The 21,758-nt window shown below is 68.1% G+C and overlaps 1 protein-coding gene across 1 annotated transcript in view; it reads right to left on the reverse strand.

The window, feature by feature from the left end:
- The window catches only part of ARHGEF16 (Rho guanine nucleotide exchange factor 16), a 21,022-nt gene extending 4,274 nt beyond the window's left edge, over positions 1–16,748 (reverse strand). The window contains exons 1-11 of the mRNA XM_039248291.1: positions 16,678–16,748; positions 8,661–9,264; positions 6,786–6,831; positions 5,663–5,832; positions 4,817–4,873; positions 4,377–4,537; positions 2,479–2,631; positions 2,217–2,346; positions 1,181–1,255; positions 844–936; positions 44–195 (exon numbers count right to left, since the gene is read on the reverse strand). Coding sequence (XP_039104222.1) covers positions 44–195; positions 844–936; positions 1,181–1,255; positions 2,217–2,346; positions 2,479–2,631; positions 4,377–4,537; positions 4,817–4,873; positions 5,663–5,832; positions 6,786–6,831; positions 8,661–9,245 — 1,622 coding nt within the window. The 5' untranslated portion in view covers positions 9,246–9,264; positions 16,678–16,748. The remainder of the gene's footprint in view (positions 1–43; positions 196–843; positions 937–1,180; positions 1,256–2,216; positions 2,347–2,478; positions 2,632–4,376; positions 4,538–4,816; positions 4,874–5,662; positions 5,833–6,785; positions 6,832–8,660; positions 9,265–16,677) is intronic.
- Between the last annotated feature and the right edge of the window lie 5,010 nt (positions 16,749–21,758).

Consider the following 21,758-nt stretch of genomic DNA (forward strand, 5'->3'; position numbering starts at 1 on the left):
CCCCCAACAGGGCCCCGTGGCCCCGGCACCCACAGCGGCCCACCTCCTCTTCTTGGTGACCACCAGGACGTCGTTGAACAGAAACAGGTAGCAGGTGGGCCGGCTGGCCAGTTTCCGGAAGAGCCCGGCCTCCTCCAGCACAGAGAGCTCCCCGCGCTTCAGCAGCCAGCGTGAGGCAGAGATCAGCGGCAGGGACTGGAAGGAAGGGCCGGCCGGCCGGCCGGGGGCCTGAGTTGGGGCCAGGGCAGGGATCGGGGAGGACGTACCACGGCTGGGGCGGGGGGGGCACCGATCCCTGCCTCCAAGGACTAGGTGACTGGCCTCCCTGGGCGGGATCGGGGACAGTGAGACGTGTCCTCGCCTCCAACAAAGGGCTATTCAGCTGGCCGACAGGCACAAATGGGGCAGCTGGGCCGTGCCAGGTCCCCGGCCCAGATAACGCTCGGTGCCCCAGGACAGGCGTGTCCTGCCTCCGGCCAGGACCTGGAACCTTCCCAGCACCTACTGCACACCCCCTGAACCGGGGAGCCCCTTACACCCTCGTCCGGGCCTCTGTCACTCCGTGGCCCTCCTGCCCTGCCCACGGCACCCGGTCCCGCTGAGCCCTAGCCCGCTGGGAGAGCCCCTGCACTGCGGGATGGTGGGGGACTGCTGGGGACGGCACTGAGGATGCCTCGCCCCTACCCCCTTGGGTGGGAGTTACGAGGGTGCTGGGGAGGCTGAGGCAGAGGCCCCGGGCCCCTGGGCATGGGCATCCCCAGGGGCCTCCCTTCAGCCCCAGTACCGAGATGCTGTGACCCCTGACCTCAGATGACTGGGGCGAGGAGCGGCGTGAGTGCCCACCTTGACCTTGCTGAAGTCCAGCTGCGTGTGCAGGGTGTACATCTGCTCTGTGCGCTCCATCTTGTGGGCCCCCTCGTTACACTGCCTCACCAGCTGCAAGGTGGGCACCGGGAGAGCGGCTGTGCTGCGGGCTGTGGCCTGGCCACCCCGGCACCCACCCGTGACCCGCCCCCGTGGCTGCCCCCCACCACGGGCTCACTGATCGTGTTTAAGCTCCGCTTCCTCCATGAAAAGCTGGGCTGCCCTCAGGGTCTCCCCCACTGGTGGGGGTTGGGGGGTCAGAATCCAGGCCTGGGCTTGGTCTGGGTGGCCCCTCCTCCCCCCAGGAGCCCCTCACCTTGCTGATGGCCTTGAGCGCGCGGCTGGCGGCCTTGTACCTCTCAGGATGGCTCTGACTCTTGAGGCAGAGGGTCTGCAGAGAACACCGCACGTGAGGCCCCTCTCCAGGCTCGGGGGCCCGTGTGGGCAGGGACCCCTCCACTAACGTCACAGCGGGCGGGGCACACCAGGGCCCCCAAACGGCTCTGCCGGTCCAGGCTGGTTAGTGGGACCTGGAGAGAGCAGGCTCCCAGGAAGCCCCCCCACCGTCCTCAGCGGTCTTGGTCCGGAGGCCCCCGCGGCCTGGAGGACCCGGAAGGTCTGATGTCCCATCTGCTTGGAAAGATGACACTGAGCATGAGCCACACGCTGCCTCTGTGTGCTGTGTGCACGGCTGCACGTGTACGGATATGTGCATGTGTGTGCACCTGCCCACATGTGCACGAGTGTGTGCACACATACAAGCCAGTAAGCGTAGAAGCACGAGCACACGTGCTCCTGCACATGCATGAGTGTGTGCACACGTGTGTGCCTGCACGTGTGAGTGCGTGCGCATGTGTGTGCCCGCATGTGTGTGAGCGTGAGCGCACGTGTGTGCCCGCATGCATACCTTTCAGCCCCTCGGCCCCCTGAGCAGGCATCTTGGAGGCCTGAGCCACTCTAGTGAGCTCTTCAGAGCTCCGCTCGCGGAAGGGACAGTAACAGGCACCCAGGCTGCCCTGGGGCCACGGCCGGGACACTGGCTGAGGATCATGGAAAGGAGGCAGCGGCCCAGGGCGCACACTCGGCAGAGGCCCGGGCGACACTGGTTCTCGCTCCTCCACCTGAACGGACCTGGTGAGCCTTCTAGCACTCGGACGAACAGCTGCCGCGTGCTGGGGCTGCTCCCAGCAGACCAGGGGGGCGGGGGGGCGGTCACAGCCGTCTCACGACTCGGTGACAAGGTCGGGGAGGGGCCTGCAGGCGCCACGCTCCACTGGCAGAGGGACCCGGGCAGCTCCGTCCCAGCGTCCGGCCCACCTCCCTCCCCCGCAGGGGCCGCACCGAGTACTCACATCCGTCAGGAGGGGCAGCCGGGTCACCCTCTGCATGGGGAGGATGAGGAAGGAGATCATGGGGAGACCCCCGCACGCGGGGCGCTTCTCGATCTCCCTCAGGGCCTCGTGGAAGGCGGCGTTGCTGCTCCTGCAACAGAGAACGGGGTTCCCCGTCGGCGGCGGCGGGGGGGCCCGCGGCAGCAGCGGGGGGCGGTGTAGGGAGAGCCTGCGGTGGCCGGGCCGCCGCCTGGAACGCGCCCGAGACCGAGGCCCCGCTCACGTCAGCCTCTGCAGGGCGCGCTGCTGGTAGACCTCGTTGGAGCAGTAGACGACGTAGGGGTGGAAGTGCTTCTCCGCGTGCTCCTCTAGGATGTCACTAATGTCCTCCACGCACACCTGCGCCTTGTGCCGCTGCTCCAGGTCCTCGAAGAACCTGAAGGGGGGAGGCGGGTGAGGCCCGGCCGCCGGCACAGCACGTGCACGTGTGCAAACACACGCACGCGCGGCAGGAACCCAGCCGAGCTCCCAGAAGCGGGCGCAGCGGGCGCGTGGTGGCCCAGCTGTGCAGCTCAGGGTGGGGGTGGGGCTCTGGGCGGACTCCCCAGCATTGACCCCCAGGCCCTGCTTCCTCCTGGGGCTCCCTCCTGAGATCAGCTCCAGGGACAGGAGGCCACTGCTGCCTCCGCCGGAGCCCAGCTGGACCTGCATCAGCACTGGTGTCTGGTGTGCGAGGCCACCAGCCGGAGCCTCCAGCACATCTCGTGTGGCCCTCCCCAGGGCAGCCACCCCAAGAGCTGTGTTCCCGAGAAGCCCCGTCCCCGAGGCTCGTCGGCCGATCCCGGGCTCACGGCTACTCCAATGTCAGCGTGTCTCCCAGATCCGACTCTGAACCCCAGAGTCCAGGCCGCCCCATCCGGGAGAGAAGAGAGTTCGCTGACTTGTGGGGGGCAGGGAGCAGAGTCCCCAAGCACAGACCCGCCCCCCCCGGTGGCCCACACCCCTCACCGGGGACTGACCAGGCTGACCATTTGCTCCACCTGGGGGGGTGCAGCACTGTGACGGTGAGACAGCATTGGGGACAAGGCTGGGGTGGGAGGGAGGCCTCAGGTCCTCAGCGGTGAGGGTGCCACGGGGCTGCCATCACTGGGCCTGTGGCGGGGGCACCACCTGGGGGGGCCGGGCAGCTCCCCCAGCCTGCAGGCCCCATCCCCTCCCCCGGAAGATGGGGGCTTCGCTCTGGTGTCCCTTGGCCAGGCAACTGTGGGTCTCAGGGAGGGGGATGCGGCCCCTGCTTTGAGGGTAGGGATCTCTCAGGACCCCGCTCTCTGGGCCCCAGCCCGACCCCCTGCCCTCAGGGGACTGCACGTCCTGGGAGCCACAGCTCCTGGGCAGACAGGGACGGGTGTCAGGGAGGGTGAGCGCTTGTGTGGGGGCCACACTGGTCAGCACCTCCGATAAGCAACTGCAAGGGTTTCTAAGAAAATTCTGGGAAAGGCGGCCGTCAGCCGCTGACCCAAGATACCAGGTCCCAAGGGAGGCCACTGTGAAGGGCTGGGGGCTGCCAGGACCCCGCGGGGGAGGAGGCTGGACGTCCTACCCCCAGACAGCGATGGGTCCACACACACGCACACAGCTGTGCGAGCACATGCACGGGCTCACAGATGCACAAACCTGTTCAAGCACATACACACATGACCTGGGGCACACAGATGCCCACACACAGCTACGCACAAGCCCGTGCAGGCCTGTGGCTGCACGCCGGGCCCCTCCTCCCCCCTGGGCCTTGCAACCAGAGCCCTGGGCCCGGCACCCGACACCACCGGGCAGAACATGACCCGAGGCTGCAAGTGAAGGCCTGCGCTGCCACCCCAGGCACCCCGTGGCCCCCTCGTTGTCATTCGGCTGCCTGCACCCGACGTCCTGGTGGGAGTGTGCCTGTCATCTGCAGGGCAGTGCCCCGTGGGAGGAACCCCAGCCCCCCAAACATCCAAGGGACAGGGCGCTGGGGGTGCTGGGGTGCCCGCGGGCCTAGTGCTCAGCCTGTTACCGGGCGCAGCTGTCGGTGGCCTCGGGGCCCGAGGAGGTTCTCGTGTTCCCTGCCCCGATCCTTCCACCCGCGGTCACGGACCGGGAGCGTCCAGGAGCCCCACCCGCCCGCCCGAGACCCCGCCGCCACACCTCTGGCTGGCGCTCAGGACGTCCAGGATGTTGGAGAAGAGGTGGTGGCTCTCCGTCTGCGTCATGGTCGCCTGCAGCTCCCTAGACCGCAGGAACTCGGCCACCAGGACGCCCAGGCTGTGCTGGTACGAGAACTCCGACGTGAGGATCTCAAAGATGGCCTGGCGGGAGGGGACAGCGGCTGCCGGGGCCACCCTGAGCCTCGGGGGTGCGGTCAGGGTGCAGGGCGGGCCGGACCCGGGCCGAGGCTGTGAGCGTGGCCGTGGGGACAAGGGCCCGGCAGTCGCGAGCGGTGAGCCTGGCAAGGACCCCCTCCCGCATCCAGGAAGGGGCGACGCCACCCCGCCAAGGGCATCGGCCGTCATCCCAGGGCCTGGCCCAGGAGGCGTCCCCACGACCGCTGTCCCCGTGTGCTGTGTGGCCCCCGGCCAGCCCCGTACCTCCTGCCTCTTTCGTTCCTCGGCTGGCAGCGTGTCCAGGATGCCGGACTCCAGCACCTGAGGGGGACGGGCCTGGTGGTCACGGGCCTCCCCTCCGGAGAGCCCTGGGGCAGCTCCAGATGGGCCCCCAGAGGGGACGGCCGGCAGACACCCGAGGGTGGGGAGCGAGCTGTCCTGGGGGCGGAGAGGCACAGAGCCACCCAGGAAAGCTGGGCCAGGCCCACGACTCAGACGCACGTGGCCCAGGTCGGGGTGGGGGAGATGCTCCAGCTCTCCACCCGCTCAGACCCGCAGACCCCGCTGCCCTGGCTCGAGTGTTGCCCGTTCGGCCACAGCACGCCGGTGGTGGCCCCGCAGAGCCGCCAGGACAGGACAGGCTGCCGCACGGCCCCGGCAGGGACCAGCCCCGCTGCACACGGGGGAGGGGAGGTTAGCAGACCCCTGAGCTGAAGCCAAGGCCGGGCCCTCGCCCTCCCCTGCTGTCTCCCCTCTCGGACCCTCCTGCCACTTTCCTGGGCCCTAGGAAGCGGGTCCCTATGCCCACAGCTCCACAGGTCAGACCCAGGAGGGCGAGGGCGAGGGACGGGCTCACCCGCGGGAGGCTCATCTCATGTCCGTTGATGGCACATGCCCCTAGCTGCGCCTCCTCCCTGGGGACCGACCCCAAAGTGCCCTCGGAGCAGGGCAGCTCTGAGGGCACAGGAAGGGCCCCCCCCCCCCCGCAAGCTGGGCACAGGAGGGTACTTCTGGAAGCCTCCTCCCCTCACAGGAGGACCCTGACTGGCTGTGGGGCACGGACCACCCGAGGGCGTGGACTCAGAGCGCCGCCCCCCAGCCGGGCCCTGCCTCAGGGAGCTGGCTCCAGGTGGTCTGTGCCGGCCGGTAGCTCTTGACCACGATGGGGGCGTCCACCTTCCCGGTCCCGTCGGGGCTGGACGGCTCATCAAGCAGATCATCGTCAGACTCGTGGCTGGTGTTGAGGCCCCGCTCGCGGACCTCCTGGTAGAAGCTGGGGTCTGGGGAGAGGCGGTGTGTCACCTGCGGGCCTGGGGGCTCCGAGCGGGTTCCCCCTGGGAAGCTGCGGGCTGAGTCCTCCCCCCCAGGAGGCCCTGAGAGCGTCAGGCGGCGCAGGGCCCCCCAGGGCAGGCTCCCCTCCATGGCTGTGCCCAGCCGAACCCAGGGCAGGGGTGGCGTCCCTGTGCAGAATGTGGCACCTTCGGACCAGGGCTGAGCCGACCAATGAGAGCCGTAGGGGCCGCCCTCGGCGGAGGCGGCTCCCAGGCCGGGCCCAGAGCACAGGACGCCTGGTCCCCAGTCCTCGACCTGCGTGTGGTCTCCCGCTCTGCGGCCCCACCGGGGCGCGCTGGCGCCTGGCTCGGGGCCACCCCGCTCCCGTCTGGGCATCGCTGCTCTGCTCCCTGCTCCCCACCCCCAGGCCTGTGGCTGTCCACACAGGGGGCCTCCCTGCACCCAAAGAACCCTGCCCCCTCACGACCGCTGAGCGCTGCATCCTGGCTGGGCAGGCCCGTCCCCCTCCCCCTCCCCGTGGGGTCCCGCTGGCACCACCCCTCAGCAGGCGGGACGCACTGCTCTGGGCCCTCCTGAGCCCCGCACCCCGCGGGCAGCAAACACAGCACGGGTGTCTACACCCCGGGGCCAGCACCCTGTGGCTGGCCTCGGTCCCACCCGTGCACACAGGCCTGGCACACACATGAGTGTTCGACAAACGTCTCCCAGGCGGAGTGTGGGGGGCCCTGGCCGTCCCCTGGGAGCCCGAGGGGGCTTCCTAGACAGGTCAGGACTGCACGACCGGAAGAGCCACCGGGGCCTCTGGTCCCTGGAGAGACCCCATCCGGCATGTTCCCCTGCACCACACGGGCCCCTGCAGCCCCAGCAGCCCCGGGAGACCAGCCTCAGCCGCGCCGGCCCGTGCTGGCCTCCTGGGGTCACCTCCCTGGGTCACACTCACCGTCCTTGAAGGAGCCCTTGTGGGCACGTTTCCGCCCCAGCGTCCTCTGTGCAAACGAGAGACACAGAAACACGGGCAGTCAGTGGGGAGGAGGGGCGGGTGTGAGTCTAGAGCCAGGCCTCCACCCTGGGGGCCCAGGGGCCTCACAGCCCCCGACGTGCAGCCACACTCAACATGAGGGGGGCTCTGCTGGCATGTGGAAGGTGCTCGATAAACATCAGCTCCACGAGGAATGCACAGCCACCAAGCAGGGGCCAGGGAAGGCAGGGCAGGGCTGTCGGGGGGCTCGGAGCAGGCAGGGGAGGGGGACTGAGAGTGAGGCAGACCCAGGAGGGCTGCCTGGTGGAGGCAGGTGGGACTGAACTAATCAATAGTGGTGCTCAGGAAAGCAGGGTGTCCCGACTGGGTCTGAAGAGAAACCCAAGCAAGGTCGGACGGGGGGGGGGGGGGGGGGTGGTAGGAGGGGCCTCAGAAGGCACAGGGGTGGGCACCAGGGCCACACGGGCGGCAGGAAGGGCAGAGGCCGGCAGGTTAGCGTCCAGCTCCCAGTGCAGGTTTGGGGTCCCAGCAGCGGCCGGCAGGACTGCAGAGGCAGGTGGGGGTGGGCAGGGTCTTCAGCGGGGGCCCCGCACCCCCAGCCCCCCAGCTGCCCGCACAGAGCCTGCCCTCTTAGCCGGGACATGGTTCTTCCTGACCCTGAAGCTGTGCCGGCTCCAGGGAAGGGAGGGCAGGTGTTTCCAACCAGCTGAGGCCGGAAAACTCCCCTGTGGCTCTGGAAGGTGTGGTGCTCCTCCCACCCGGTGCACCCCCCCTCCCCCAGGTCAGGGCACCTGCCCCGTGTTCACTCTCTGCTTTATGCCTCTGGACCACCTCCCTGCCCCCGCCCTGAGTGCCGGGGAGCCTGCCCCTCCTCTGTGCTCCGCCAGCCCCCCGCATTCCCCCAGCCCAGACCTGAGCACCCCGGTGCACGGCTGCCCCCTCGCTGCCCTGGGAACTCGCTGGGGGCTGCCTACGGGGCTGCAGGCGGTACCCTGGCACCGGGTGTGCGGGAACTCAGGAAACATCTGACGGAAGTGGCAGCAGGCTGGGCCGGGTGCTGCAGGGTCCAGGTCCGGAGGCAGCTTCTGGGGCCCGGGCATCTCAGGGAGGCCCGGCGGGGGCTGCGTCCCACCTCCAAGGCCATGGGCATCTGAGGACAGTGGCCAGGGCGCACCCCTGTGCATGTGCTCCCACGGGTGGGCTTGGCTTCACTGCAGGCCATGGCCACAACTCACAGTCCAGGTGATGCCCCCGGAACATCAGCTCTGGGCACAGGGGGCCCTGGGTCAGGGCTCCCTTCCCCCTGGCCATGTGCCAGGCTGGTTCCCTCCAGAACCAAGGCAGAGTGGCTGTCGGGCACGGAGGGGAGGGCATGCACGTAGAGAGGGCGTCACACTTCTCATGAGTCCCCGACAGGGAACCCCTCAGGCAGACCCACCCGCCCCAAGCCAGGTGCTACTGTGAAGCTGGCACTGAAATATATCCTTCGGACAGGCCGGCTCCCCTCGGGGCTCAGAGACAGAGGCGGGGCCCCACTGCGGCTGAGGACTCCTAGGGAACTCAGGACCCGGGGCTCCTGGGGAACCTCTCGACCTTCCAGAGCCTTGGCTGCCTCATCTATAAAGTGGGCACGGCACGCTCACACTCTGCCCCCAGCCTGCCTGTCAGACCTAACCAGACATGCGTCAGGAGCCCGCATGTCAGGTGTGGGTGCTCACCGAATGGTAGCCGCAGGAGAAAGGTGACCTTGACGGTGCGGCTCCGTCTATGCCTACGAGCCCCCGAGGCCCCTGGAGGCACGGCCCTCCCTGACGTCCAGGCCAACAGGCCCCCTACCTTATTCTTGGCCGGGCACCGAGCGGGAGGCTGGCTGGGCTCCTCGGCCAGAGCCTGGAGCTTGGGGGTGAGCTGGGGGGGCCCCTTCTCCCTGCCTGGCGGCTCCAGGCCCTGCATGGCGGCCCGGTAGGATAGGTTCCGCAGGTTCCGTCTCAGCGCCCCCCCGGGGCCCGTGTCCACGTCCATGTCGTCCAGGGAGAAGCTGGGGGCGGACAGGAGCCGGGGGTCCCGCCGGGCAGCCTCCTTGCTGAGCATGGCCGCCCCGAAGCTCTGGTGGCGGGCTGGGGTCTTGGCCTTGCTCGACACGGCCAGGCTCCTGGGGATCAGCTGCTGAGTGCCCATCTTGAGGGCCGCGGGGCTCTGTGTGCTCAGGACGACAGCCTGGGGCTCCTCGTCCTTAGGGGACACGGGTGGGGGCACCGACGTATCGAGCTGGAAGCCTTCATTGTCCCTGACCTGCAGGGCGGCCCGGACCAGCGGGAGCCCGGACGCCGGGTTCCCCTTGGCATCGAGCCGAAGCTCTGAGTGGAAGCGGTATTCCAGTAGCTTCTCTTCCAAGGAGCTGTCCGAGTGTCTCTGGGACATGCTGAGTGGCCACAGGGTCCTGGGGCGAAAGGGCAAAGGTGAGGGCAGTGCGCACATGCACGGCCCCACCCACTGCCCCTCAGCACCCGCCCTGGCCAGAGACCCCGCGCAGGATGCAGGCTCAGAGGCTGCGGGCCGAATAGGGGTGAATGGGGGGGCTCAGGCTTGCAAGAAACCAGCTGTTGGGACCAGGGCAGAGGACAGGCGCCCCCCGTGCTTCCTCTGGCGGGAACCCCGGCGGAGAACAGATCCCCAAGCTGGGGGTGCAGGTGTGCGGCAGGGAGGGCTGCATGGCCCTGGGCCCTGCAGACCTGAGCCTGATCGGCACCTCCGCCTCCTGGTTGCAGTGGGCACCATGAGTAACGCTGCCTGTGGGGCCGCTGGGACCCTGGGCTCCGCCGCACGCCAAGTCCCCGAGCACGCAGGGCCGGGCTCCGCCGCACCCCAAGTCCCCGAGCACGCAGGGCCGGGCTCCGCCGCACGCCAAGTCCCCGAGCACGCAGGGCCGGGCTCCGCCGCACGCCAAGTCCCCGAGCACGCAGGGCCGGGCTCCGCCGCACGCCAAGTCCCCGAGCACGCAGGGCCGGGCTCCGCCGCACCCCAAGTCCCCGAGCACGCAGGGCCGGGCTCCGCCGCACCCCAAGTCCCGGAGCACGCAGGGCCGGGCTCCGCCGCACCCCAAGTCCCGGAGCACGCAGGGCCGGCCTCCGCCGCACCCCAAGTCCCGGAGCACGCAGGGCCGGGCTCCGCCGCACCCCAAGTCCCGGAGCACGCAGGGCCGGCCTCCGCCGCACCCCAAGTCCCGGAGCACGCAGGGCCGGCCTCCGCCGCACGCCAAGTCCCGGAGCACGCAGGGCCGGGCTCCGCCGCACCCCAAGTCCCGGAGCACGCAGGGCCGGCCTCCGCCGCACGCCAAGTCCCGGAGCACGCAGGGCCGGCCTCCGCAGCACCCCAAGTCCCGGAGCACGCAGGGCCGGGCTCCACCGGGCGGGGTTGGGGGTATCAGCCCACACAGCCAGCCGTCTGTATTCTCAGTTTGCAGATAAAGAAATGAGGCCCCGAAGAGCCCAGGAGCCCCGGGGACGTGGGCCAGGCTGCGTGGAAGACTGGGAGCTACCCCCGGCCTCTCTGATTCCAGACCCTCTTCTTCGCCGCCCCACGTGGTGGCTCCTCCATGGCCGGCTGTCTACACAGCCTTTCATGCTCGGACCTTCGCGTGTTTACGAACTCTGAACATGGCCTACAACCCCGGTCTGAGGAGGCGCGCTGAGCACAGTCACTGCGTGGACGCAGGGCGCACGGAGACTCTGCAGAGACCGGAGCCCACAGCCTCCTCGGTCCCCCAGCGCCCCTTGGATGCCCGTGCCTCCCGGGACCCCGAGCTCCCCAGACGTGCAGAGCCTGCCGACCGGCGTGGGGCTGGTTGTTCGGTCTGGCTCACCCTGGGCTGAGGGCGCGTGGCTCTGCCAGTGTGGACGGGCCGCGCGCTGCCTTTCCCCTCTGGGCGGGGCAGAGCCGACACAAGCCTCCCAGGCTCCGGCCTCTGGCCACCGACCAATCCACCCTGAGGGTCAGCTCACCACCGCCGCCAGCACTTCCCTCTGCTAGTTTTTGTGCCTCTGATTCAAAATCCACAAAATGGGCAGAATAGCAATAAATCCCGCCTCCAGAGGGTGCAGGAAGACCCACGGGCTCATAGGAGTAAAGTGCTCTGGGCAGGGCTGCTAAGTAGCGACACCCCAGCCCCTGGGCGGAACATTCCCACACCTGCTCCCTGCGCCACACTGACAGGCGGACGGTCAGGGTTAGGAGGACCTTGTAGGACTGGAGGAAACCCACTCCATTGTACCTTCTACTTGATTTGTTAATAAAAGAAAGCAGAGCCACCCCTCATATGTTTCCTGTAGACACAGGGCTTGTATACATTACAGGAGTGGAAGCCCATTTTTCAGATGGAAAAATCGAGTCTCCAGATCTCTAGCCCAGGTGGCTGAGGATCCACTCAGCGCATCAGCACAGGCATCCTTTGCCACATTCCCTGCCGATCTGGGAAGGAACGAAGTCCCAGTTTATCCGACAGCTCCGTGGGAGCGAGGCTGTCACCTGCCGTCCCTCCCCCAGGGGGCGCACAGCCAGAGGTGCCCGGGCCTGTGCCAGGCGTCCTGGGCCTTGGGAGCATCAGAGGCCCCTGGACCCCAGGGCCACCCCCGCCATCTGTCCCAGGATGCGCCAGGCGGGTCCCAGCCTGAGCCTGCCTCCCACACTCCCAGCCCAACCTCACATCTGGGCGCTCCCCTGGAAGTTCCAGAACCCTCTCCGAGGGGCGGCCAGGCGCCAGGAGGCCCTGAGCCACAGCAAGTCGGGGTGCTCCGACTCCAGCACGCGGGCTCCCCGTCACCCGCCGAAGCCGTCCCCGGGGCGAGTGTGGGAGCCTCCCGGCTGCAGGGAGGGGGTGCCCGCGGAGCCCCGGCCGCCCTCCCACGGGAGGCCAGCCCACACATTCCTGGGGACGCTCGGAGCTGTGGGCGGCGGCGGCAGCCCGGCCCGCCACTCCGGCTCCCCCACCCCGTGTAAACTCCGCACTAGCCAGGCCTGGCTGAGAGAGGGGTTTCTGGTAGACTCTGACCTGCACGCACCCGAGTGGGGAGCCCGGAGACTCCAGGTTCTGCGAGTCCTCGTGTTCTGGGAGGTGCCTTACCGTGAGGGCATTTCACACTGTCGCCCTGAAACCCCGGTACCGCGACCACGCCCTCCACCTGCCCCCTCCCCCACCTTAGGCCCCAGACCCTGGACCCCAGACCCTGGCAGCCAGTGGCACGGCCTCTCCCAGCACTGGGCAAAGTCTGCCCGGGGACAGGAGGCGCTCCGGCAGGAACCTGTCGGGCGAGCCACTGCTGGGTGTGACCTCCGTTCTCAGCAGGGCGGCCGCACCCACAGGCCGGGAGCGCCACCGGTGCAGGGACCCGGGGCTCTGCGGGGCCGCCCGCTGTCGGGGGTGCAGCCGGCCTGGGCACCGCTGCCTCCTCTTCCCTCTAACCTCAGGATTCTCAGAGCTCCCCGGGCACAGGTCCAAAAGTCATAGGGCACCCAGAGGCCCACCACGAGGGATGGGCGTCCCCTCCTCCCCTGCCCTGTCCCCACAGGCCACCGCTCCAGGCTCTACAGCGTCTCCCTGATTTCTGCTGCCCCGAGAGCTCCCGACTGCAGACGCCAGCCCCTCCCTGCTGTGTGGACGGGATTCCAGTCCAGGGCGCAGGGCCCGAGGCTGTCTGTGTTAGCACAGCCAGCTCGGCCGAGCGGGACGCCCCTGCCTGGCCTCCCCTCGTTAATAATTCCCTCTTGTTTACGGAGACTTCCCTCCGGTTAACTCCCCGCGCGGCCCGGTGTCCCTGCCTTGCGCGTTTGGACAGCACGCTCCACGTGACCAGTGCATCAGCCCCGAGTTCTCCGAGACCCTGCCCCTCCCCCCGGCACCCCCTGCCCCCAAGTCCCATCCTGGAGTTTCCCTGGAGCCCCCCACCTTCCCGAGGCTCTGAGGCAGCCTCAGGGGAGGTAGATCTTTGTCCCTCGGGCGGGTCACCGGCTGAGCTGAGTCCCCCCCACGGGAGATGATTTTCTTCCAGAATCCGGGCGGCCTCCTCTCTGGTTGTCCAGCTTCCTCTCCTGGGGAAACACCGGACACGCTCCGACTTTGTCTCCCTGGACGATCGCAGCCTAGGGCGCCCCCGGCCCTGCGGAGGTGTGGCTCCCGCTCTTGGGGGGCAAGCCACTGTGGCTCCTTCCAGCCCCTTCCTCGGGCCTCGTGGGTAGGTCTGGGCGCGTCCTGGTAATCTCTCTTCCATGCTCCCCCCGGCCTGTTTTCTCCAGCCCCTCTTTCTGGGACAGCGTGGATGCGGCACTCACACCTCCGGCATTATCTCCACGCCCCGGCCTCTTCGTCCTGAGCGTTCGCCCTCTGCACACCCGGTGGGAGACCCCAAGCCTTCCACCCAAACCAGCATTGTCATTTGCACATCCTGCAAGGAGCCTTCCAGAGCGCCGCTCCCGCGGTGTGCCGTCCCGCCGATGTCGAAAAGAAGCTCGTGGTTCCTTTCCGCTCCCTGGCCGTTCCCGTGTCCCCTCCTCCATCTGCTTTGACTCAGCAGAGAAGATGGGCATCGTGCAGGGGTGTGCATGCACACGTGAGCACAGGCCGTTGCCCCACGCGCTCCTTGGGCCCCCCTCCCCCTGGCGTCCACACCCGCTGCCACTCCGCCGGCTGGTCGGCTCTGCAGTGGCTCTTCCTGGGTCCTCACTGCTGCTGCTTTGGCCTGGTGTCCTGGGGCCAGTGCAAGGGAGGGCCGAGGGCACGGACCCTGGCAAACTCCAGCCACGCTGTCCCGGCAATGGTGTTGCCAAAAGGGAGGCCAGCTGCCCCGCAGCGACCATGGGGTCAGGGGGGCGGGTCTGCTCCCCAGTGCGGCTCCTCCAGAGATGCCCGGGGCCGTGAGGGCCGTGTGCCCGTCTCCCCGATGAGTCCGGGGCTTCTTCAGGAGCAGGGACCACCTGCTGTTCACACGCCCGCACGCGGCTGGGCCATCACGGTGAGTGCCCTGCCCTGCTCCCCTCTCCCCGCTTGTGCATCCTCCCAGGGGGTCCTGGGCTCCGTTCCTAGAACCCACCCACGCGGGCGCTTAGCTTTGAGCAGAAACCACCAGGGGCTTCCAGAGCCGTCCATGCCACCTTTCGGGTGACTTTCAGGTGACTTCCTGCTGCGTCCGCTCCGGGTGGGCGGGAGAGGGTGGTCAACTGTTGAGTCCTTTAAATCCGTGGCATTTAACTGTCCTTTCCACTCAGCAGCCAGCCCCGAGGTGGGCAGCACACATGCAGGGGCAGGTAAGTGGGGAGCGGGGAGCGGCAGCAGGTGGGGACGGAGCAGGTGGCCGGTCAGCCGGGCCCCACGGCACCACGGGTCCTCGAAGCCCGGCGCCCCCGCTCTGCATTCTCCGCAGCTGGGCTCCCGGGGACCCCGCGGGCTCAGGGCCGGCCCTCCCGCTGCCTGGCGGGTGAGATCAGTCCGCCTGGGCCCGTGGCTCCGCCCACAGCTGCTCCACAGCCACCAGGACCCAGTCCATCGGTGGGGCCTGTCTGTCCCTTCTGCCCTGGCTCCCGGGCCGGCTGACCCGACCCTGCCCAGGCGGACTCGGCCTCTCCTGCTCCAGACCCTGGGCTTCGCTCCGGCTAACGAGCTGCAGGGATAGCCTTGAGCCCGGGTCATTCTGCCCGGCCAAGCTCAAACCTCAGAGCCACTCGGAACTGGGGGGCAGGGTTTGGCTTTATAAGTCACAGAGCACATGTCGCACGGTCCCATTTGCCAGGTGGCCGGGGGTGGTTCAGGGACTCTCAGCTGGGGTGGCTCTGCCCCCTTCAGGGACACTTGGCCATGTCCGGAGCCAGTCTTAGAGGTCACGGCTGGGGCTGACTTGCTGGCCCTGCCTGCGTGGGTGGAGCCCGCGGCTACAGCTCCACACCCTGCAGTGCACGGGACGGCCGCACGCCAAGGACCCGGGAGCAAATGTCCGGGGTGCCGAGATGGAGTCCCCTTCACGGGTGGGGGGGCAGGGAGACCCACTGACCACGCCCAGCCTCACACACAGCCTGGCAGCAGGGAGGGGCCGAGCTGGCCTTCCCCCCCTCCGGCAGACGCTTCCTGTTGCTTGCGCCAGGAGGCTTCTGGGCTCGGGCAGCGGCCGCAGAGAAGACCACCTTCCCGGCCCAGTCTGCAGTGTCCACGCCCCCCGCCACAGGCCCGCCCACTGCTCCGTGGCTCCGGTCTCAGCCCAGACGTCCCGTAAACCTGGCTCCCGGCCCAGACTCAGCTGACACGCATGGTGTTTCCCCAGAGAAGCCCCTGGACGGGAGAGCAGAGCTTGGACAGGTGACCACAGGTGCCTTCCCAGGGCCTTCTCCCCCTGCGTCCGCAGCCCCTCACCCATCTTCCGGGAGGTGGGCGTGTTCCCTCACTGGCAGGTGAGGAAACCTGGGCGGGGGGTCAGGCTGCCTGTCACCGGAGCGCGGGCGAGGAGCCAGGCCGGCGCTGACCTAGATCACTGTCCCTCAGGCCCGCAGACAGGCAGGGCTTCTCACCAGGAATAAAGACGCACGGACGGACGGACGGACGGTGGGCCGCACGAGCACAGTAACTGCCACGGGCAAAAACGCCGAGATCGGTCTGGAAACCGAAACTAAAATTCTGGGCCCCAGACAGACGCAGGGTGAGTGCTGTGCCCATCAGATCACGCACACAGACCGGCCTGTGAGCCTCACCCGCGGGCCTCACAACCTTCAGCTGGGGCAGAGCCGACCCCGGGACCAGAGCCCCCCCGCCCCCCATAGGCTTCTCCCCCCAGGAGGCCCACGGGAGGCTCACTCCCTCTCACTGTCCAGGTGACTTCTGTCCAAGGGACTTAAGACCTTACGTCTTCCGGGAAGTCCCCAAGCTCGCCCGTACGCCCCTCTCTCCCACCAGGAGCAGTGCCTGCGATCTCCCCGGGCAGGGCTGTCCTGTTCGTGTGGCCCGTGGGGAGCCCCAGAACAGCTCAGCGGCAACTGAGTCAGCGTCCTCTCTGTGGGCACGCTGACTGCTCCCCTTTTACAGATGAGGAAACTGAGGCCCAGGGGCCTCATGGAACTTGCTTTAGTTCACACAGAACTGGGATTTGAACCCAGGGCCACAGGGTGTCAGGGCAGACAACCCCCCCACCCCCAGCCTCCACGCAGGAGGGGCAGAGGGTTCTGACCTCAAGGACAGACGAAGAATCAGGCCCTCGAGGGCTGTGGGTCAGATGAAGAGCCACACCCCCCCTCGCCGGGCGCTGGGCTGAGTCCACCCGACTCTCAACACGGATTCTTGCCTCGCGGAGGGACGCAGACACCGAGGCTGGTGTGAGCGTGAACGGGGCCCTCAGCGCTCCCGGGCGGGGCCCACACTCCGCCCCCCCCCCGCAGCGCTGAGGGAGCGGGACCCCTCGGCCCCTGCCCACCACATCCACCCGGTGCGGGCGGCGGACTTCAGGTTCCCGGTGGGAGGGGAGCTGGCGGCCTTTCTCCAGAGTTTGGGGGGCGGTTTTGTTCCCCCTCCTGACCTCCATTTCCAAAGGTCCCGGGGCCTCCTAAGCGTCTCCGGGTCAGATGTCTGAACGGAGACCCCGCGACAGAAGCGTCGCCCCCCCGGGGGTGGGGGCAAAAGAGGCGCGGGCGGGCAGCAGACCGCCCGAGGCCGCGCGGGGTGGGGTCCGGGGACCCCGGTCCCTCCGACCCCGCGGCAGCCCGCGCGGCGCTGGCGGGAAAAGCGCGGGCGAGGCCAGGCGCCCCGGTTCCCGGGCCCCCCCGCACCCCCGCCCCCGGTTCCCGGGCCCCCCCGCAGCTCCCCGCCCCCGGTTCCCGGGCTCACCTGCGCCGCGGGGGCGGAGGACGTGGCGGCCGGCGGGCGGCGACTCGGGCCGCTGCAGCCTCCGGGCTCCGCGCCCCGGGCCGCCTGCGGCCGACGCGGGCCGCGCTCCGAGCGCCGCCGGGCCCCGCCCCGCCCCGCCCCCTGCGCGGCCCCGGTGGGGGGAGGGGAGGCGCGCGCGCAGGCCAGGTGGGCGCCCAGGTGGGCGCGCGCGCGGGCGGGGCGTGGGCCGGGCGCGAGCGGACGGCCGGGCGCGCCCCGGGCACCTGCGTCACCGTCCCCACCTGGCCGGCCGGCGCTCACGTGACCCGCGGCCGGGCCGGCTCGCCTCCCCCGGACGCAGGTGGCCGCCCCCGGCCCGCCCCCCGGCCTCGCCTGCGGGCTTGGGGCGTGGGCGGCCGGGCTGTGACCCGGAGCCGGCTCCCGCTCTCCTTCCCGGTCTGGCTAGCCTGCCTCCTCCTCCGGAAAGCCCTCCTGGAAGCCGACCAGCGCACAGCCGAATCTGATCTTCTCAAGGGAGAAAAGGCCCCGCCTTCTGGATTCTTTCAAAAGCGCGGCCAGCGGGCGGTCGCGCAAAACACTGGCTGCCTTCACGGGGTGCTTGTTGATGTGAAGTGTTGGGGTCCAGGAGCCAACGGTCAAGAAAACACTGGAGGGGCGCCTGGGGCTCAGTCGGTTGAGCGTCCGACTTCGGCTCAGGGCACGATCTCACGGTCCGTGGGTTCGGGCCCCGCGTCGGGCTCTGTGGGGACGGCTGGGAGCCGGGAGCCTGTTAAGGATTCTGTGTCCCCCTCTCCCTGCCCCGCCCCTGCTCACGCGGTCTCTCGCTCTCTCTCTGTGTCAAAAAATAAGTAAACATTAAACAAATAAAATAAATAATAAAACACAGGGACAGGAGCGCGGGCAGGCTGGCCGGGCGTAGGGACCGGGACGGCCTCTACGGAGTCTGGAGGCCAGGTTTCCGGAACCCTGAGGGGCTCGCTGCTGTTGGAACCGGGTCACCTGCTCCTGTCCGGCCAAACCTGAGACGGGAGACCCTTCGATGTGTGTCAGTGGCCGGGTGCTTGGAGGATGGGCTGCCGTGTGTCCTGGGGGGACAGGGGTAAAGGAAGGGATTTTTACAGGACCCTGGAGGCCAGGCTGCTGCCAAGCTGAGGCTGCCTTTTGCCTTCAGCAAACGAACACGGAGGCAGCTGAGCTCCTGGAGGAGGTGACTCTGTCTCAAGCACTTGTCAATGGGCCGCAAAGGAAGTGGGACCTTTTCTATCTCTTTGCGCTTTGTCTTCCACATCCGTGGCTTCAATCACCCCATTTTACAGATAAGGCTACTGAGGCTGGGAAGGAAGGTGCTTGCTGGCCTGCACAGAGTCAAGCTCAGATGCAAGGCTGGCCTTTCCAGGTCTGGTCTGCGGTGGGTGGGTCCCCTGGGCGGAGACAGACCCATTTCAGGAATCAGGGTCCTTGGTGCCGCCGGAGGCGCCAGGGGCTGGGAGAGGTGACCCGCCAGGCAGAGGCCCTCCTCGTCGTCCTCCGTCCTCTGTCACCAGCCTCCCCAGCCCCCAGCCCCACCCCAGCCCAGAGTGGCAACTGTCGAGCGGGCTCCCCGCCCGGCACCCCCCTGTCAGGAACCGCCTTCCCCATGAAGCCCACCCGTATTGCTCACACCCTGCCTGTGCAGCCTCCCCCCCCCCTCCCCGGGGGAAAGCACAGTGATTATTTCCCAGGCTCTCGTCTCTGCGGAGACCCAGCCCCACTCAGGAGCCCCGTGGCCCGTCCGTGGGGGGGGGGGGCACTGAGCCGGGCTGCCTGCTGAAAGTCCAGGAGCCCTCGTGGGTTTGTGCCGGGTCACGGGATCCGTGCCTCTGGTCCCTGCTCCACCCCCCCCCTCAGCCGCCCGGGGCGTGTGTTAGGGCAGCTCGTCCAGGTGAGAGCCGACTACGGTCACCCCTCTTCTTCCTGATGTCACAGCCCTTCGTCCGGGGCCAGCCCAGGGTTCATCTTCCTTCCTGCTTTCCGTCTCCTTTCACTTGGAGGTATTTACTGAGCACCTACTGTGTGCTGACCATGGTGCTCGGCATCGGGGTACAGCTCCGAGCCAGTCGGGTGTGGTCTCTGTCCTGGAGCCGCTGACTGCAGCGTGTGCAGCGGGGAGGGGCATCGGCACCCCCGTGCCGCCCCCGGAAGGGTCAGTAGACCTGAGACCTGGCGGGTGAGCAGGAGTTCGCGGGATGAAAGGGGACAGCGGGGTGTCGGGCAGAGGCTCTGAGGTGGGAGGGCCTGTGGTCAGGGGGTGTGGGGCTGGGGTTAGGGCGGGACGGGGTGCGGGAGGACCGGGGGGCTGGTGCGGCCTTGCCACCTGGGGGCAGGGTCTGTCTGTCCTTTTCCTCAGGGTAGCAAGGAGCCACTCGGCTCAAGCAAAGGGACGAAGCCACCAGATCTGATAGAAAGACCCCTCTGGCAGCAGAGGAGAGAGCCGGGGGAGGGGGGCCGGGGGAGGGGTCCAGGGTGCACGACTGAAACAGACACCCTGTGTCCCAACCCAGACCAAGGAAGCTAATGTCTTGCCTCTGCTTGAATGCTTTCAGGATGGGGAGCTCACTACCTCCCAATGCAGATTATTCTGCTGTCTGCTTTAATCACATTCTTTAGACGTTCTCGACGTGACGTGGTATCCAGATTTTTCACCATCCTGGCGTGTTCTCCCAAGACAATTCAAAATGTGACAAAATCCTTAAAATGTGGTCTTCAGAACAGAACCCAGTACCACATCAGTATAAGAAAATGGGGAAAGATCTCCTCTCTTCTGGATATTATACCTCTGTTAATACAGCCTCTTCCTGCTGCAGCCCTTACATGTATCCATCCCAGAGCAAGAGCCCAAGGCCCTACATGCAGCAGGTGCTCAGCTAGTGCCCGGCGAGTCACCAGTGTCATCTAAGATCCCAGGACTCAGCCCCAGAGATGCTAGGTGTGCCAGCCTCCCGACCTGTCTCCAGGTTCCCTTTCCAGGAAAGGCCCGTTGCCAAACGTGACGTGTGGCACGATCCCACTTGAACGCACTGGGCCTTGCATTTGGGCGAGCTTTCACCCACCGCGGTCCCGTGCTGAGCCCAGGCCTTGGGGCAGTAGTGGGCGAGGTGCAGGGTGTGTCAGCCCACAGGGCAGTCCGGCCTGTGGGCATAGGCCCACCCTCCCCTGGCAGCTACCTCCCCGGGGCCAGGTTAGGGGGTGCCACAGCCTCACAGGGCCGGCTTGGCATTTTCTTGGGTGTCGTGGCTTGAAGGGTGGCCCCGCCCAGCACACCGGTGGCCCGCCCAACGCTTGCCCGGCATCGGGGCTCCCGCCCCCCGCAACGGGCCCAGGTGGGCCACAGGAAGGTGCCCAGTGGGGCCGTCAGTGCCATCTGTGTGTGTTTTGGGTTGGGGGTGCTAATGGCTGAGCCCTGTGGGCAGAGGCCCCGGCCCTGCAGCCACCAGGGGGGACCCTCCCCCTGGCAGCTCCTGGGGAACGGTGGGGAGCTGCTGCCCTCCAGAGGCCATCTTTGGTACTGCACCCTCAAGCCCAGCCTGTGGCAGGGGAGAGCCGGTGTCCTTGGTTGGGCCTTGGCCCGTGGGGACCTGACCCCCACTCAGTGCTTTCCTATAAAACCCTCTTCAGAGCCCAGCTTGGCCGCCGCGGGGTTAGTCGCCACCCCTGCCCTGGCTGCCCAGTACCTATCTGGCCCCACCAGCACCCTGAATCTGGCTCTGTCCCCAGCCTGGGGGCCATGGAGGGCAGGCGTTCAGGCCTCCAGCCTCCAGACGTGACAGGATGGCGTCTGTGGCTCTGAGCTGCCCGGGGCGGGTGCCGGCAGCCTCTCCGTCTCATTTCCCCTCAGGCCTCCTCTGCCCTCTGGCGAGTGCTCTGCTGTCTGTTTGCCGCGTTCTCTCTTGGCCCTGGATGCTCGCGGGGGTGGGAGTGGGCCGATCTGCAGAATGGTGGCCGGCCTGCCCGGTGTCACGGAGCTGCGTCCGTGCGTCCGTGCGTCGGGCCTGGACGGGGCTGGGTAGTCAGCCAGAGCTCGCTCACACGCCCCAGCCTCCCTTCCCACCCGAGGGGGTTTCCCAGCCTCCCTTCCCACCCCAGGGGGTTTTCAGCCTTGAGAATTGAAAGGCAGCTGTGGTGTGGCCGCTGCTTCCCTCCTTTCCCATGAAAGCCTTGGAGGTGACCCCACTGTCCCTTCCCTGGGCCCTGGGTGCCTTTGGAAGGTGATGTGCAGGTCAGCCATGTGCCTGGCCTGCCTGGAGCTCCGTAATGAGGGGCTTTCGCCACCCAGCAGGCGGAGGGTGTGAACCCCCGACCCCGTCGGGATTTCCTCTAAAGAAGTCATAGCTCAGGTCTGCGGGAGCCCCCTTCCCATGGCCTGAGGGCCCCCTGTGCCCCTGGACGTCTTGCTTGATGGCTGCCCAGAGAGCCCACGCCCTGGGGCCAGCGGCCCACCAGGAGGCCTTTTGGCCTGACCATCCCAGTGTCCAGTGCCAGGGGCCGAGGACCAGCAAGGGGCGTGTCCCCACCTCCCCTTCCAGGGCCGAGCGCGCAGTACCCGCTGCCTGCCCCCTCCCTTCCCGGGAATGTGCCGGGCGGAGGGAAGGGGCACAACCATCTCCTTTATTCCCTGGGCCCTGGCACCGGGCTGACCCATCCCTCGCTGCAGGGTCCCTCGGGTGTCGCATCCAGCCGGCGGGCAGCTGGGAAAGGTCCCGCCGACCTCGGAGGCTGCCGTGGCCGTGAGCAGGCCTGAGGACAGAGGCTCCTCTGTGCTGGGTGAGCGGAGGCCCAGGCGGGGTGGGGTCGACAGATGGGTGTGGGGGCGGCGCGGGAGCCGGTTGCCAAGCGGCCCGGCTGCCTGTGTGGCCCTCCAGGGCAGCCCCACCGGGAAGAAGGCTCAGCTTGGGGAGTTCACGGTCACTGGCCCTTGTCCCCCAAACAGCAAATGGTCATTACTAGCTGTGAAGCGCCTACTGTGTGCGTGCTGTTTGCATCCTTTGATTCAGTTCCTGCAGAAAGTCCCTGAGGGGTGTACGGCCTCATCCCCGTTACACGGT

The sequence above is a fragment of the Hyaena hyaena genome, unplaced genomic scaffold (assembly GCF_003009895.1).
Source record: "Hyaena hyaena isolate Hyena2069 unplaced genomic scaffold, ASM300989v1 scaffold_308, whole genome shotgun sequence".
Classification (NCBI taxonomy): domain Eukaryota; kingdom Metazoa; phylum Chordata; class Mammalia; order Carnivora; family Hyaenidae; genus Hyaena; species Hyaena hyaena.